This window comes from Vanessa cardui, chromosome 1 (genome assembly GCF_905220365.1).
Source record: "Vanessa cardui chromosome 1, ilVanCard2.1, whole genome shotgun sequence".
In the NCBI taxonomy this organism is placed as follows: Eukaryota; Metazoa; Arthropoda; class Insecta; order Lepidoptera; family Nymphalidae; genus Vanessa; species Vanessa cardui.
The window spans coordinates 7,527,091-7,545,769 of NC_061123.1; the positions used below are offsets into that span (position 1 = coordinate 7,527,091).

The 18,679-nt window shown below is 31.5% G+C and overlaps 1 protein-coding gene across 1 annotated transcript; it reads right to left on the reverse strand.

Moving 5' to 3' along the window:
- Positions 1 to 183: 183 nt before the first annotated feature.
- On the reverse strand, positions 184 to 15,427 carry LOC124530980. The gene is made up of 5 exons (XM_047105357.1): positions 14,952 to 15,427; positions 4,283 to 4,401; positions 2,757 to 2,901; positions 2,084 to 2,243; positions 184 to 1,744 (listed from the first exon to the last, which is right to left on the reverse strand). The coding sequence occupies exons 1-5, from the start codon at positions 15,125 to 15,127 to the stop codon at positions 926 to 928; spliced, it is 1,419 nt and encodes a 472-aa protein (XP_046961313.1). The 5' UTR covers positions 15,128 to 15,427; the 3' UTR covers positions 184 to 925.
- Between the last annotated feature and the right edge of the window lie 3,252 nt (positions 15,428 to 18,679).

Sequence of the window (18,679 nt, forward strand, 5' to 3'; positions counted from 1 at the left end):
CTTAATATATTATCTATCCAATATAATCAATAATATTAGTTTAAATAATATTGATGAACTCTGATATATTTGTTAAAATTATTCTTTTAAAATCAAATAAATTAGTTGTAAAATAATACACCCAAATTAATGATTTTGTAATTTTTACTATGACAGTCATATTATCAGTAGTTAAAAAAAAACATTTCAAGCTACATGATGAATTTCTTTCAAGTTATATTTTATTTTAAAAAGTGAACAAGATACAATATTCTTGAATATTTTTCCACTTTACGATAATAATAAGCACAGAGTAAATAACTTTGAGAGAGATATTTGATATTAGAAAAAAATATATTTGTATTAAAATCTCTTAAATAGTATTTGATCTTACAAAATAAATTAAATATGGAGAATAAACCATTTAATATAAATATATATATCACACTTTATTCTTAGCTTAATGTATTATTATGGCAAAATCTTTTTGGAGTAGGTAACGTGATGATTTACGTATATTTTGGTTCAATAAAATTAAGAAAGCTAAAAAAGAATATTTAGTATGTAGTGAACTGATGATTAAAATTTTATAAAATGTGAGTTTATGATATTCCACTTAATTATATTTATATATGTGGAAAAATTATTGCTTCTTTTTCTCTTTTTAATATAGTATGTATGTATTACAAGATTATTCCCATAAGTTATACTAAGTAGATTATCTATTAAATTAATTAAATAAAGAACATTTTTGGCTTCTGATATTTTTCTTTTAACAAATATATTTTAATTTTTGTTCCATAGAATAAAGAAGTTGAAAATTTTAACAAATATAATATTTGAGATCCTAATATTTTTTTTAAAACATATATGTAATACAATTAAATTATTATGAAAATTTTAAAGTTTTAAATCTTGTTCTTGACTAATGACCACCATTAAACCTTTAGATATTACCGTTGACTGTACTAGGCTCGCCATAGTGACTTCTTCTAGGCTTTGGTATCGGATTTGGTGAGTTAGCACCGTTTCTGTCAAATTTCTGCCTTATTTCAGAAACCGACAGTCTGTTACTATTATCAAAATTAAAATCATCTTCTATTAAGGCCGAGTTCAGTTTATTTATTTCTTTTTCCAATTCTCTCGTTGCCTTGTCGATCTCCAAAAAATCTTTTTCTGTACTTGAAATAGAATTATCTACGCTTTTCTTACGTGAGTCATCGTACACTTTACAGACAACCTTTTGAGGCTCCTCATTGCTGTTTATGTCGAAACATGTACTTTGATTTAAATTAACATCGTAAGCCACGTAACTTCCGTCGAAAGTATTTGTTAAACTTTTACTCCTTTTGTTTGATAATGTGTGGAAATCTTCTAAATTTCCTCGTCGCAGTTTAATGTCATCCTCGTTAACACTAGAGTTCCTTCTGTACTTTAATATATCAACTTTAGGGAAGGAGACTTGTGCAAGAATATCTTTTTCAGAATTTGATCTATTTTCAACACTTTCGTCAACTTTTGTTTCATTGGAATTAATACTATTCAGTTCTTTGGTTTCTTCACTTGCGACTATTTGACTATTTTCGTCAAGTTTATCAGGAACTTTAGTTTTTTCCGGTTCTATTGGTGTTATATTTTTATCCTCGTCTTCGACTATTTTTAGTTCTACCTTTAAATTCATTTCCTCAATGTCGTCATCAACATTATGAGACTGTTTGCTGTCATCAGGTTCTGTTATGCGCAGTTCCAAGTTCTCACTATTCATCTGAAAAATAAATACTTATTTGTTATGTTTCCCTTCTTAGAACAAGCACTTATTTAAAGTATTTATTCATTTGTCTTACTGTAAATTTTATTCAATTTAAGAATATGTATATTTGATGTAAATTAATTCATTTAAAACACAGTCGTGTGGTTTCTGTAATATGATAGAAAAATTGAAAGATAGAAACTTTGAGGTCCAATAAAAAGGGGGATATGATTCGCGCTCAAAAGCATTATCATGTCTGTCGTAGAGGCGTAAGTACCAACCTATATCTTTGGTATTGTCAATAACATTGTTGCCTCAGATAGACGCAACTAGCGTTATTAGTGAAATAATTACCGAGTCGTCAGCAGCTGATGCGGCGGGCGGAGGTGGTGCGCGTTTTTTCTTTCTTCGAGATGCGCGTACGGGCGGTATGGGTGCTTCGTCGAAAGGATTTGTACTCTCGACACTGAGCCTGGACCCCATAATATCGCTACGTGCCATACGGGGAGTTGGACTGAAAAAAATTGGTATATTCATTTTTTCTAATTCATGCAAGATTTTTGGGGACCAACGTCTTATTAGTACAAAATATTCTTATAGAAAACGTTACTCGTTATAAATAATCTTGTAAGCTTTTGGGTTTATCGTCTATCGCCATTGGCTAAAGAGATCAATGCAAGATAGGGAATTTTTGTAAAGTATTAATGTCATATGATTGATTACGATATGATACTCTGTAAGATAGATTACTCAGATCCCAAAAAATGAATTATTAGTGTATGCTAGATCGCGCGCAAGTTGGATTGAAAAATTGAAAAAATGATATAACCGGCATTCACTAAAATTATATTGAGACTTCTCAACGTCCATTCAATCACGGACCCGTCTATAGTATGTAATATGTAAGCATATTTTTAATTGCGTAGTTTGTGTAACATTTACAATATAGCTCATACGTGCGATAGTTGTAGTAAAGCAATTATATATTTGTTTGTCCATTTCTATAAGAAATACATTACGTAAATACCTGAGTGAACTGATTTCCTGTTGAGAACTACGGAGGCGCTCTTGAAACCGCGATCGCGGTAGTGGCGTGACGGAACCTCCGTAAACATAGCGGTCCGCACGCTCCGGTGATCCAACCGTACTGCGGGCTCCAGACATCGAGGAGTCTGTAATTTTCATTCAGTATATAAAATTTCTTGAGTCGAGATGGCCCAGTGGTTAGAACGCGTGCATCTTAACCGATGATTGCGGGTTCAAACCCAGGCAAGCACCGCTGTTTAATGTTCTTAATTTGTCTTTATAATTCATCTCGTGCTCAGCGGTGAAGGAAAACATCGAGAGGAAACCTGTATGTGACAAATTTCATAGAAATTCTGCCACATGTGCATTCCACCAACCCGCATTGGAACAGCGTGGTGGAATATTTTCCAAACCTTCTCATCAAAGGGAGAGGAGGCCTTTAGCCCAGCAGTGGGAATTTACAGGCTGTTGTTGTTGTATATAAAATTTCTACCCTTACAGTCTTCATATTTTGTAATACAATGTCTATTATATTTATATGTCAAGTATATTTCATTTCTTTCGTTATTGATAGCAGAAAGTAAGACAAATAAATACTACCTACTAATGCTATTCCTACAGTTGATATTCCAAAATCATGGTCGTCATATATAGAACCTCCATTGTTGAAGTTAGTTAAAATACTCTTAAAGCTAGTTTCCCGTAGCTGTCACGGGCCACGTGGGCTCGGTCAACGCGCCGTGGGAAGCGTGCCGGCCGTGCTGACGCGGACTCCTTATAAGAGTTACCGGTACCACTAGAAGTCGGTAATTTCAAAGGCCCATGTAATCGCAGGCCGTGGGAAGCTACACTGCTAATAATTCGATCAAATTTTTAATATGATAGCCCACAAACTGTAGCGCATTCTTTGATTACAAATGTTGCTTATTAGTAATGCAAACAGCAGCGAATCGACATAGAGATGTCCTGCCTAACTCCGCCCTACACCCACAATTATTGGTATGTTATGAATTAATGAAGAAATTTATATATATTAAATAGTCAATAATTCAACTCTGTATTATATATTCTGATACTTTCACTGTGTTTTAATTTTACTTTTTATTTTGACGTTTTTCCTAAATAAATATTTCTTTCGTTTAATTGATTATTATTATTCATATTTTATATAGGTTACCTACTATAATATTTTTTCCACTTATATTTCATTTATAAATGGTCGGGAATGTTTCAAGCTGAAATATAAGTAATAGCTGTACGATGAATTTCTTTGGCCAATAAAATACATATTTATATATTTCGTGATGTTATCTAGTTTTAAAATTTGAAATAATACATAATTCTATTTGAATATCTCCATATACAATTGAGTAAATTTTTACTGTATGATTATATTTTTTCGTGCGCTTGTTCAAATATCTAGTAATATATGTTAACACTATTGCACCAAACTTTCGTTACTCAACTAACTTCTTTATAATATGAATATGATTTAAAAGTACGCTGAATTATGTATTATTGTCTTACATTGCATAGCTCGCCTGAAGATAACAGGACTGTCGCCGCCATTCACTTGGTTTGATTTACTGTCTTGCAAAGTCGCTTGCTCGCCTTTCTTCCCTTTCCTCATGAAAGACCGCAAAGACCTGAAATTAGGATAAATTAACATTCGACTATATTAAAGAAAAAAAAAGTATTAAGAATATTGAAATCATTAAAAAGTATTAAAAATGTCTTTGTGCAAAGTTTCATTGTCTTTTATTAGTCATAATATCGTCCTAATTGATTTGGGCCACAGCGGCCATTATCAAGGATTACCAGCTCTAGTGGGCACTTAGTAATATACTATTATACAAAAAAGCGCACTATTTTGTCACTGTCATAATTTGACAAGTTGACACGATCGGAAAGATTTCAACCGAACTCAACACAGCACCTACGACTCTAAGTGCTCTACGGAGCACGTAGTGTTTTCATGTTCCAAACCTAATGATCTTTTATTTGCCTGACTTGAGGTTTGAATCTCAGGTTTTGCCTTATACATACAAGACCAACGAGGCAGCAATTTTTATATTTATACAAGCCGTACCCGTTAATAAAATTGATTCTGCATCTGTGCTTCGATACGGAGAAATGTTATCGAATAATTCGTTAATTGGATGCTTTATTGGAATGTGGGTAGATAATGATGTCTTTATATATTCGGTGGTCAAATTTCCATTGTTGCGTATAAAGATCTGTGCGGTGAGCGGATGTCTGTAGGCGCAATGGCCACAGACAAAAGTAATGGTAGTTTAGTGCACTTGATTCCACTTGAGCGGTCACAATTGTGCCGTGACGGATGGACGGATGAACGGCCAGCTCGCACACCCACCTTTAGTATTTTTTTTGTAAATATTGTAAGTGTGAAACCAACAAACTTATATGGATTAAAGTATTCGTTATTTAAAATGAAATAACTAGTTGTTGTAGATACTGGTATTCCTTGAGATGAGTATAATTTGTTTAACAAGCTAATGTGTTCAATAGATGAGATAGGTAGTAAAAGTTCGTAAATTTCTATTTGTTTGACAACAAGTGTGTCAACAGAGTATCCGAGAGAGTTCTATTCATAAAGATTTGTGCTCAACCTTTCCCTGTGCCATTGTTCACGATATGGATATGATAAGGCATCTGAAAATTCGTAGTGCTTGTCTAAATTCAAACGTATGCGCTGTGGTTAAAAATGACATGTTATATACATTATACATTTTGGATCATCTCAAACAAGATATCTCTTTTGCATGCCCTTGTCCCAAGCTATTTGTAGTCAGGGCCTGTCTTTCCCTTCCATTCTGCGGTATTCTTCGTCTACTTCCACATTCATCTCTCTCTGCTGACACACTCTATCTATGACTTCTTGGGGCTCAGATATGATATATAATGTTTAAAGTGAATATTTCCATCGGTTTTATAGGGAATGTCCATTTCAAACCACTTATTAGAATGTTGATCAGTTTTCAATCAATATTTAAATTAGGTTTAGTTACAGTTTCCGTGAGTAAGGCATCCTGCATGTTTCATTTTACACTGTGAAATAAGAAATGTAACCGTCATTTCTCTTTTTAGATCTGCGGTTGTTTATAATTTAATTATAGAATAAGGTTTTTTATATTTTAAGCCTTTAACGAGAATGTGTTATATTACGCTGTTATACAATTACTTTGATTAAATAGGATAAATATTTAGAATCGGACGAAGAAATAACAATAATTACTTGTAATTATATCATTGTGAAATGAAATCAAGTTGATAAGTTACATATGTATAGATGGGGACGAAACGAGAAAGGTCTCTTGAGAACGAGAATACTCTAGAGATTATATTCTTAGGAATTATTATAAAAATCGGAAAGAATATATTTCTATTCCGAATATATATAATATATCTATATTCTCCACAGACATCAGTGCACGCTTTCCCGTCTGAAGGGGCGTGATTATAATTGGAGAACAGAGAAGCGCACATCTGATCCAAATTTATTTTAAAAATATTGTATAAATAATAGCATCGTTCCTAATTACCCTGATCTGTCTGTAGGCCTACGAGAATCAGGTTAATAACTGATAATATTTAGCAATCTAAAAGGTAGAGTTTTGTTTATGCGAAGAGTAACAAAAGAATATCGTGACTTTATTTTAGGTGTTAATAAAGCAAATATTTATTACACCCAGAAAATTTGAAATTACTATTTAGATTGATTTGATGATTCATATTTCTTAAGCCAAATGCAAGTCGCCTTGGTATGAACCAAGTACCAGCAGTTTATTTGAAAGTAATGTATATTTTATGAGATAATCAGTGCAAATGGAATAGTACAGGAAAACGTAACAGCTTGTCATTCGTCCTACATGTTAGCCAGTTAATGTTTTACATTCGTAAACACACTAAACTGCACGCGTATGTCTGACATTAAATCGGCTAGGTCGTGGAGATAAAACGAGATTTGACCTGTTCTTGAACCAACATTATTACCCTTGATGCGGACTTGCAATCTTGCATATTATTTATGTTCATGACTGATAAAGTCATGCATTTTAGTTGTAGATTAACATAGATCTACACGATCACAAAATATAATCACGAATCGAAATGTCCTTAAATAATTTAAATGGAATATGTACGATTTGATACATTTTCGAAGATATTTTGTGTTGAATCCACCAAACTAATTCACTGCGGATTGACTCATGATATCATGAGTCAAACATGACCTATAAACTGAATGCTTACGTTTTTGGTCTAGTGGATAGCTAATAAGTCTGCCGATTCGATCGAGATCTTAAGTTCTGTTAAAAAGTTCTTCTCGCAAGAAATTATCAGTAGCACAGAATTTGATGAATGTACATATACACTTTTGCATTGAATTGTACACTATAATATCGCCTTAATTGAAAATGTTTTTGAAGACGTCAAATACTCAAATTTAGTCTTGATTATCTAATACGAATAGTATTTGAAAATAGTTGTATTATTATATTGACATTCGGTTATGATAATATAAGTCATTCGTGTAAAACAATAGTTTAATTTATTTTCTTTGAAAACAAAAGGTAGGTACAACACTAATTCAACTTATCAATTATTTTAATTATACCTACGAGTTACAAGTCAAGGAGTCGGTAAAGTATTATTTGTTCAACACACGATATATTAGATTAATAAATAATATTACACAGTAAAATTGTATGTAGGCTACTATATAGAAGTAAACTAAATTAATAAATGAGTAACAGAAAAAAATCTAGTATAATAATAAACATCAGAATTTACTATATTATTTTATAATTACGTATTAATTTAGATCTGTTGTTGTAAGTATTGGCCACGAGATTGCGAATGCATTTTTTTATTCTGCTGACTTAAAAACTGACGTTAGTATTCGAATTACCTTATAACTACAGTCACAGGAATATCGTAAAATACTTATTTTATTCATGATAAAGCAATAAAGACAAAACCACAAGATGGTCCAATTGAGTTATTTGAACGAAAATAATACAAACGAAAATCAATTTGTAACTACTCAAACGATTGATTATAAAAAAATTCCCTGCACTTTTTCAAGTGCCCAGAAAGTGACATTAGGTCCTGCTCACTCTTACACGCGGGCGCAAACTTGTATAATAATAAGTCATTTTCGAAGCAAAGCAATTGGGAAAACTATCTAGCCCTAACTAACTATAAAGCCCTACTTAAAATCAGGAAATATTGCATATTTCCTGATATTAAGTAGGGCTTTGGCCCTAATCTGGAAGGTACCATCCTGATGATCCTCACATATTCTATAGCCAAACAATAATAGGTACTTAATATTATTGTATTCCGGTTTGATAGGTGTGTGTGGTCCTAAGTTTGTTGGCGTATTGGCGATGTAAGGAATGGTTGATATTTCCTACGGTTCTGTTGACCACTATCATAAGTAAAACTAAAAGCGTATCCCGGTGGCCTGTGCGTTCTTATAGCATAGATCTGCAGATATCAATACAAGTGAAGTTTCTAATCGCATAAGTATTCGTTAACATCTACCGAGGCTGCGGCCTTCGTAAAAATAGGTAGTGTTAATGAACGACTGACGCTCTAAACAAACAACTACGGGTATCCACATGACCTACTTCATGTTTGTATTCTTGTTCTTATCTTAATTTTCTTTTATATTATTAAAATTATCTCTTTTATCTTTGATGATATCATTATTTTAACAGTGTTGATATCTGTTTCCCGATTCTAATCACGTAACTTCTTTTATTACTTTCAGATATATGTATAATGTGACCACTTCTTATGAATCAATGGGTACTTTTTAGTAGAGGATGCAAAATAAAATCGGACTTAAAGAGTACGCAGGTATCTACTTGTATTAAACATAAGATCATTTCAATCAATCAAAAATAAAATAAGCGTCGTTAAATAACAGTCATGACCTTCGTATTCCTTGAAATGAATAAAGAACAAGCGTGCAACATTAAAACATGTTTGTTGTGTATTTTAATTATTCTTTGTTTATATTATAAGTAACTTGTACTTTTTATTACGAATATAAAATATATTATATTGTTAAGAGACACTAAACGCTCAGAAATAAAACTGGCTTTGAGTCCTTTATTATCGTTTGGAAATCATATAAAACTGTAAAATATAATTATTAAATTTTCTTTCTTTCAGTACTTACCAAACACATACGAAAAAAACAAAATTAAGGTTTCATATATTTAATGTCATATAAACTAGTTTTGGTACACATTGTTGTAAGTTATGATACTTATATACGATAGAAAAAATAATTAGTTAATAATTTAAGTAGATATTCAATTATAAATAAAAATACTCGCTATTTTTCTTGATATATTTTCCTCAATCAAATGAGCTAGGTATTAATCATAAACACAATAAAGTTTTTGTCGGCCTTTAATTTTATAATTTATTTATAAAAAGTATATACACAAATTACTACATACCTACTACTACAATATGTATAGTAATCTTTGTAGCAAAATAAACTAAATAATCAAGAACAATAATTAGCAATAGGTACATTCGAAAATATTGTATTATTTTCATTCATCCTAACCTAGAAATTTAAGTTAAATGATAAATTGTTAGACACTTAAATTCACGTCTATAAAAGAAATCAAAACTCTTTCTAATTCGTTTTTTAAATAACGGTTGGCGCTAGACCAATTTAAATTGTTATTAGTGCCGCTATGGACAATTATTTTGTTACATCTTCATCGGCGAAGTGATTGCTTAAATTAATTTGTTAAAATATTGCGGAGAAATCGAATTCAACGAACACGTAACATTTAATTTTTAAATATGGCAATATTTTATTTTTTATGCTTGACTTCGTATAGATTTAACAATAAAATTTTGTGTAGGAATGTGCTTAATATAGGTATACACCGTTTGACACACAGTCTACGTGATTGCAAAATATAATAAGCATTGTTTGCATCAGCGTCGGAGTTTTCAATAAACATGAGTTGTGTTTGACTTGACTTTTAGACACTACCTATATCTACTACTAAACGTTACACAATACCAAACTTACAAAATTCCTTCAAAATAACAAAACCGTAAGAGAATGTTATTAATTAATTTAAAGAGTTGTAAATTAAAAATTTACAATAAAAATAAGTATTATAATTTGTTCATAAATTATTCGTAATTTTAAAATTGAAGATATGCAGTGTTCCTATTTGGTAAGGCAATATGAGTTTTTATTTACGCATATTAAAATATTCAACTATATGTAGTTATGTTCCTATCCATTAACAGCTTACTGTATATTGGAATATGAACACAGAAGTTGACGCTGCGGTGTGGTATTAGGTTTCCGTCGTTTGTATTCATTAAAAATAATAAAATGTAAAAAACACCACTACCGTATATACTGCGGAGGTCGTTAATAAATGAAAAGATCGCAAAACAGTGATTTATATTCCTCTCAAAGCCAACATGTGTCTATGGAACAGAACTGTAGCTATAAAATATTCATAAATTATATTTAGCGTGATCTATAATAAAGACTGGCCATGTATAACATACGAAAGTAATTAAATAAACAGAGGTGATCCTGTAATGAAATTCTTGGACTGATGCCAAGACACGTCCAGACTCCTGAACGTTTGTTGTGTTAAGGAACGTTTTTAGTATACAAATGTGTGACCACTAAATCAATATTGTACGGTGTTATAATATTCCAATAGAACTGTAGAGTTTCTACCGCTTAATGTAATAAGATAGATTAATTAACTGAGATGCTGTGGCAAACAGATTTATCCTACTACTATTATAAAGGCGAAGTTTGTATGTATGGATGTATGGATGTTTGTTACTCTTTCACGTAAAAACTACTGAATGGATTTGAATGAAACTTTACCACAATATAGCATATACATCAGAATAACACATAGGCTATAATTTTTGAGGTTTCTAATGTGAGGTCGTAAAAAAACACATTTTTTGCGCTTACATTGCAAACGCTGACTGAATCCTACAAGATAGATCAAAACAATGTACTACAGTATTGTACAACTTGTTTATCTTTTAGGAATAACCCAGAATAACCATTTTTTATCCTTTACTTTGTACGAGAAATAATGACTTATTTACGAAGCGATTTTAAGCGATTACTAGACTAGACGGGACGAACCTGAAGTCCACGCGAACGAAGTCGCGGGCAAAAGCTAGTCAAGGATAAAGTGAGCCTAAAAGACCAAATTAAATACTGCGACTAGTGCATATGGTACCATAGAGATTGTCCGGAGCTCTGATATAAAACAAATTAAGTAGCAGTCCGAGTGGGAAGAAGTACATCTAGCTAAATAAAGTTTAGTACCGTTAATGATAAAATTCATTTAAAAACATAAACTATCATCTGATAAATAATTAAACTGAGTATAAATAAATGCTAGTATAATTTAGTTATCTTTTATATTTATTCTTCTTCGCGGCTTGTGATACCTTCTCGTCAAAGGAAGAGGAGGCCTTAGCCCAGCAGTGAGAAATTTACAGGCTGTTGTTGTTGTTTAAGATAGCGCCCCATTTCAAACAGGGAAAACGCGTAATGCGTCTTTCCAACGAAAAAAAGAGGCCTATTTTATTTTGATAATTATTATTTTCGAATGATTTATAAAATAATTAAAAAAGATAACTCGCATAATCCAATAATTGTAAGTTGTTTGGTTGGGTTGTTGGCAAAATTGAATTCAGATCTTATCCACAAACAAATGTACCATTGAAACAGTCAAAACTTCCTTAGATTAATATCGTATCGTATATGATAAAAATATAGATCAGTATATAACATATTTAGTAGTTGATTACAAGATACGTTGGTACAGAAAGATAAATTAATTTACTTACATTATAAGCGCTTAATAATAGATTTAAATTAAATAAAGCTATTGCATCAATTATCGCGTATAACTTACTAATTGAATCCACTTCAAGCCCTATTTTCTAGTTGTTTAATACACTAGCGCCCTTGAAGCCAGTGTCGATAGATGTAGCCTAAATAATTCCAAGAAATTGTGCTGTAAAAATTAAATCAAAATTGGTTCGGACAATTAAATTGCGGACATTTGGGTTTCGATGTTTATTTCGAAATTGACTTATATTGTTAAATTTTGTTTCAAGGTTTTATGTATTAGTAATGTATCGAATATATTTTATTATTAACAAAGTTTGATGTTTTATTTAAATTATATGACAAATATTTCACTTCCAAATACGAGCGAAGTGTGTCAATAATAGTCAATAAATGATTGTTGATCCTTGTTTGTTTCTCAAGTATTATAATATATGACATCAACACTATTTATAAATGCTCGCTCGAATGACTCAAACTCTTTTTCCACGAGATAATTATTCTTCGTAATTATGTTAAGATAAAATGAAAATAACACACACACACACACACAAAAATATACCTACTAGAAATGGCCCAAAGGATACAAAAGCAAAAAGGTAGGTAAACATTAGGTCACGTGACAGATTACAGTTTTTTATTTAGTAATATTAAGATATTTTGACCCACGATTACTAGTATTGTAGGAGGCTGCTTATGAGCTTCCCATAATATGGGATGTGTTTTGTCATGTGCTCGTATAATAATTACACTGATTAGAACTCAACACAATGTGGATCATCAATTGGTACCTACATTGCTTTAAGGTTATATAAATTATATACGCTAATTGGAGATTATGGAGAGATAGAGATAATTTCAAAGCTAAGCTAAACGGGTCATACGGCATAGCTACACTATAAAATCAATCAATATACGTAGAAAAAAAATTATCTTTGTCATTTATATAACATTGAGTTAAATAAATATGATTTATAATATCAATTTTACCAAGAAGCATCTCGAAGGACAGGAAAGTCGAACTGTTTATTAGTTTAGGTATATATCATAAGCAGTATCTGCATACTTGTAAACATCTTTCAAAAAGTAATAAATATAAAAAGTTTTAAATTCACATTACTAAAAATAAACGCAACAAAACGGTCAGAAATTTTAAGTTGTGTTTAAAATTTCTATTACGGAATTTTATACTCCTTTTGAGGTCAGTTTCACAAAAACTTACCGATTGTAAAGTATTGAATAGAGTCGCGAATGTAAATCGTACAATAATCCCGGTTATATGATCAATCATGATCATCAGATGAACTAGAATTGCTTCAATTAAAATATTTAAAAAAGCAAGTAATCGAAAGCATTTTTTAACATTTATTGATCTGGATAAGCATACATACATACAAAATCGGACTCTACCTACAGTATCATAGAGTTGATATACGAGTGTCTGATTATTTTTATTTGTTATTCATATTTAAAATAAATACATCAAAACTATTTCCTTCGTGTTTATTAAAAACTCATTGAACAAAACTCGTTCAATACTGAATTCATCAATTTAAGTCGGTACAAGGCCGAGAATTTTCCCGTTAAAATGTCTTTTTTATATTTGGTTACGGTTAAAAATAATAAGATCGAGCCAAGTCGTGAGAAATTCAAATGAAAGTAATTGTGAAGTACTGATTCATTTTGTTAAAAAAATATTTTATTTAAATATTATAATCTATTTATTGTAGAGTTTGCTCCTTAGTTTACGATTAAATATAACAAACGTATTAATATTAATTTAAATATTTGCCGTTGTTCGTTTAGAAACTAGGCGTAGATGTATCCAATGCCTCATTATATAACATTCAGCGGCCAGGTATTTCACTTATAACTCTCAGTTTGATTTTAGTGTTCCCCTTCGTCCTGAGTATCAGCGATGCAACATGTTTGCATATAACAGTATAGGAACGTTTGTGTGCGCTCGTTATTGGTAACAATATACTTCGGTATTGCAAGAGTCTCAACAAAATCAAGACATTATAATAATTTTCATTGACCCTGAGACCAGTAGGTCTTTTGCATATTATTGACCCATACGCCACACGTGTGTTTGACGCAACGCTAAAAACTGTGTTTCGGGTACAAGCTATGTAGGAACCTGCTAATCAAAATATTGCAACGGACAAAAATAGCTCTCCTATCCCTCTCAATGACAAAGTCATCCTTCAAATCATCAGTAATATAATGTCCGAGATATTTGAATAATGACACATTCTTAAGAAGAGTGATATAATTATAATATCACGCAGACCTCTGATATTCATAATCATAAGATTATTAATATCGGACGTCAAGAGTCTAGATCACTGGTACAACATTTGAAGTGTTGTACTGACACCTTTGTCTGTACAAGACATTTATTAGATATCAAAATGCAGCTGCATTTGTGATGTTAAACTTGTAATTTGCTTAATTTTCATTATAATTGAAATTTAATTGTGCCATAATGACTGATTTCGTCAAGCGATATTATTAATCGAATACTCTGTTTTAAGTTTTAATTAGTCATTTATATAACACAAATATTTTAAGAGCTATTTTAAAATGAGAATATTTTTAATAAGTAAACAATTATTCTTATATAAAAATACAATACGAGTAGCTTAAAATATAATTCGGAGTTCATTTGTTTCCTTAAAATCGGGTAACATTTGACAGTCTGACACGATGTTACTGCACTTCGCAATAATTTGGTAATAGTGATAATTGAATTGAAAAACACGCATATAAATCATTACACAAAGTATTATGTGCAAGCTACACAAGGTAACATTTGAGATTTAACATGAACTATAAAAAAAATGTGATACAATAGAAGATAATACTCAGAGATTAAATTCTCAATGAATCCTACAAAGATTGTAAAGAAAACGTGTCAGGCGTATAGGGTTTATAAAATAGAAGAAAATCTTGAGTTTGAAGATATTTCTGGTACAATAGTTAATAAAGAGGTTAAAAGTGAGACATGATTGAGTTTGTGGTGATAAAGACCGCAAATTCTTCATTAAGTTCTCACTGGTATGACACATACTATTGTTGAAATGTCTATTGTATCAAAACAATTTAAATAAGTGCAAAGAAAACCATCAGATCCAAAAATAAATACAATATCGTTTTGAATTTAGTAAATATTTACGATTTTTTTAAAATGCACATAATAGAGGCCATTATAAGAGTTTACGTAATTATACTAAAATGTTCACAGGCAAGATTTAAATATACATAATGATCGTCATGACTCACCATGATTTTCTTAGGTCCTTAATTCCAGAAAATGTAATGCTGTTGGATCTGCTTAATCTTCGACCGATCGTCCAGAACCTGATCTTATTGTGATTGTCCTCTTCCCGGAACGGATTCAGGTGTTCAGGGTAGTCGTGAACGGAGACCGTCTTACGAGACCCCGCCATCGTCGTCATAATTGCACCACTAGTTAAGAAACTTCGACTTTCAGAGTTTTACATAATATGTAAGAACACTAATACAGGCGTCGGCCACTTCGTTTTTTTATCAGGTATCACACTGTTAACTTATCACAAACTGATAACGAGCTGTATCGTCTTATCAAAGGGAGATAATTGCATAGTTTGTTTTCGCGGGACGTGCTAAGTACGCAGCGTCGCGGCGCTCGGCGTCACGGCCAAAGGAACACTAAACACTACCGGCGGCAGCGCACTCGCCGATACCGCTATCACATATAAGCTAAACATACAGGCGATGCAACGTGTACAACAAACGATTAATATAATGTGCTTTGCATGCAGCGCATTTAGCGATTTTAAAAGAAGTGAGAAGGCAAATCTGTTCCACAGCAGAAACTTTTAATTATCAACGCTAATTGATATCGACTCTTTAAATCCTAGAAACAAAAAGTAATATGTACAGTAAGTAAAAAAAGAATAGTTTAGAACACGTGTATTTTAAATAAATGCTGCAATGACCAGTGTCCTATAGTCAATTCGTAATTATTTACTTTGATGACGTCAGGCGAATATAGCGTTCCTACGTCTTGAAGGCCAAGCAAACTTCAGAAAATATCACACCTTGGAATATTTTATTAGAAGTGCTATGTCAACTTCATGAATTACGTAATCTTTTAGCTACTGAATATTTACATTGTGTCTTCTGTATAAGCACTTGCATATTAAAAGTACTTATGAGTAGGTATTGATTAGTAATCTATTAATAACTGCTCGTTAAGACGGATGGCTACAATAGTATACATAATTAAGCAATCATGTTTAAATGTGTATAAAATAATATTATTTTAAAGTAAATAGGAGCTATTATAATTTGTTATTTACGCTTAAAAAGATTATATTATAAACATAATCGAAACTAACGATTGCAAGTAACCTAATTTCTAAAATTCCATCGCATAACACGCTATATCGATCCATTCGCGTAACTACAACAGAAAACTCAATGACCTTTGTGTTATGTCCTAATACGTTTCTGAGTTTTATATCTTGATTTGTAGATATAAATCGACAATAATCTTCGTGGTTCTTTTAAGAATTGCCTGATCGTCTTCATATAAAAACGCCTTAGTCATCGCCTTCTTTTGTTCTTTCAATTTATTTACGCATACACATTATATTGTTTCTAAACTTTGAATATTATAATTAGTGTTACATAAATCATAGTTATACGTAACGGAGAATTTTGCCGAATATCCTTATGGGTTAGTATGGGATGTTATAATTCCAAAGCTCTGTGCTCAAGTCTCGGATCAACCTATTAAAATGTTATTGACTTTTTCTGTTCTTTCTCAGTAGTAGCTTGAAGTCTACATGTGCTCCTTGATACTCTTTTCTAAATCGGATTAAAAACACTTCTAAATGTGAGTGAAGAAATAGGCATCTTGGATTATATAACAAATATGCTTTATAATATCTCCTGAGCTGATCACCATGGAGGTTATCCATTGGCTGACTTTTTTGTAAATTGAAAGCACCTGTAATAATGATAATATTCAGTTTGAAATATAGGATTATTGAGTTAATTTAGAAATTAGATAATAATTAATACAACACAGTATTATTTGACGATACTTTATTTTCAACCACAACTCTGAAAAAACATATTTTTTTTCGTTTGTAACAAATAAAATAAAAAGCAATGGCAAACAAAGGAAAATTTTCACACTAAACAGTATTGTAGGGATTATAATTCCTATTGGACGTTGCAGCTTTGTTCTAGTATGCTCTTTATTTGTATTATAGCTGAATATAATTTTGAAGATATTACGGGTTAAACCTGCATTTTCATTATATTTAAGCTTAATTTCAAATGGATTTCCATAACATTTCAACTTTGTAAATGTTTCGGCTTCACCCAAATGTCAACTAAAGGTGATACCTATAAGTTTTAAAATATTTCGATAAGAACAATGGAATAATGTATATTAGCGTATATAAAGGATATAAAAATGAAGAATAATTTCTTAAAATAAATAATAAGGGGCCAGTGACCTTGTTCTAACTAAAGTCTTCATAACAGGCGACAATTTATTGAAGATCTTTTGTGCTCTCCTCTGACGAAGCATTGTTGTGGAACAGGATAGGATCAATTGCATTGTGACATCAATTGCACTTCGTATCGCCAATTCATTGACTCGGCCACTTATTAATGGATGTTATCATTACTTATGCTGTGTAATGAAATAGAGTCTTCATATTTGTTCATCCTTGTTTATATAATGTAGCTTCCCCGCCCGACTCTATATTAGTTATATTACTATTTAATGTGGTTTAAATCCTCATATAATTTTAAACAATATTGAAGCAAATACCTATAACGTAAATATAAAACTAATAATACAAAAACAACCAAGTCAAGCGATCTACCTGTTTTATCTGTAATATTCGTATGTCACGCGTTTTATTTGAGTGTCTTGTTACAAATTCCAAAGAATAAAGGCAATTTCTTTATATATTCAAAAAATAAATAGGATACGAAAACCGTAAAAAATCATTTACGCGTTTCGTTTAAACAAATTTGTTACTGGTCGGTCCTCACTCCGTCAATTCGGGTGGCGTCACAAGACTAATAAAGCCAACTTTACAACTTCAACCCTGTATCTCAACAACCTATAATATAATAAGACGGCCAAGTAAAGTAGCATATTTTATTAATAATGGTAATTGTATTGACATAAACGAAAAATAATTCTATACGTTATCTGTAAGTTGATATTATACAGGTTTTAACATTTAGTAGGTACTCTATAATATTACTCATATTTTATTCGCTTCATCATACCGAGTCGAGATGGCCCACCGAGTCGAGATGGCCCAGTGGTTAGAACGCGTGCATCTTAACCGATCATTGCGGGTTCAAACCCAGGCAAGCAATGTGCTTAATTTGTCTTTATAATTCATCTCGTGCTCAGCGGTGAAGGAAAACATCGTGAGGAAACCTGCATGTGACAAATTTCATATAAATTTTGCCACATGTGTATTCCACCAACCCGCATTGGAACAGCGTGGTGGAATATGTTCCAAACCTTCTCCTCAAAAGGGAGAGGAGGCCATTAGCCCAGCAGTGAGAATTTACAGGCTGTTGTTGATATCATCATAAATGTAATTGTTTACCATATGAAAAACACATAATGCCCGATCAATCAAATTTGGATTTTATATGCCTAAATTCATCTAGTTACTAATGGTACCTATTTTAAGAAAAACTAGGTGATCTCATTCGGTAGACAGTATCTATAACACGAGTTGAGTGAACTATAGTAATATTCAAGATCATGGACGAAATGTAGTAGTACTTAAATTATTATAATTTATCAATAAATATCATGGTTTATTATATGTATTGATTTCAAGATTGCTTCGATGGATCGTGTATTATTATCAAAATCCTTTCTCCAGAACGAATAAGTTTTTTTAAAAAAAATTCATGAATGATGCAACTACATATGTATTTGTTTTAGTAATAGTAAGTCCTAGTAACTGATGGCT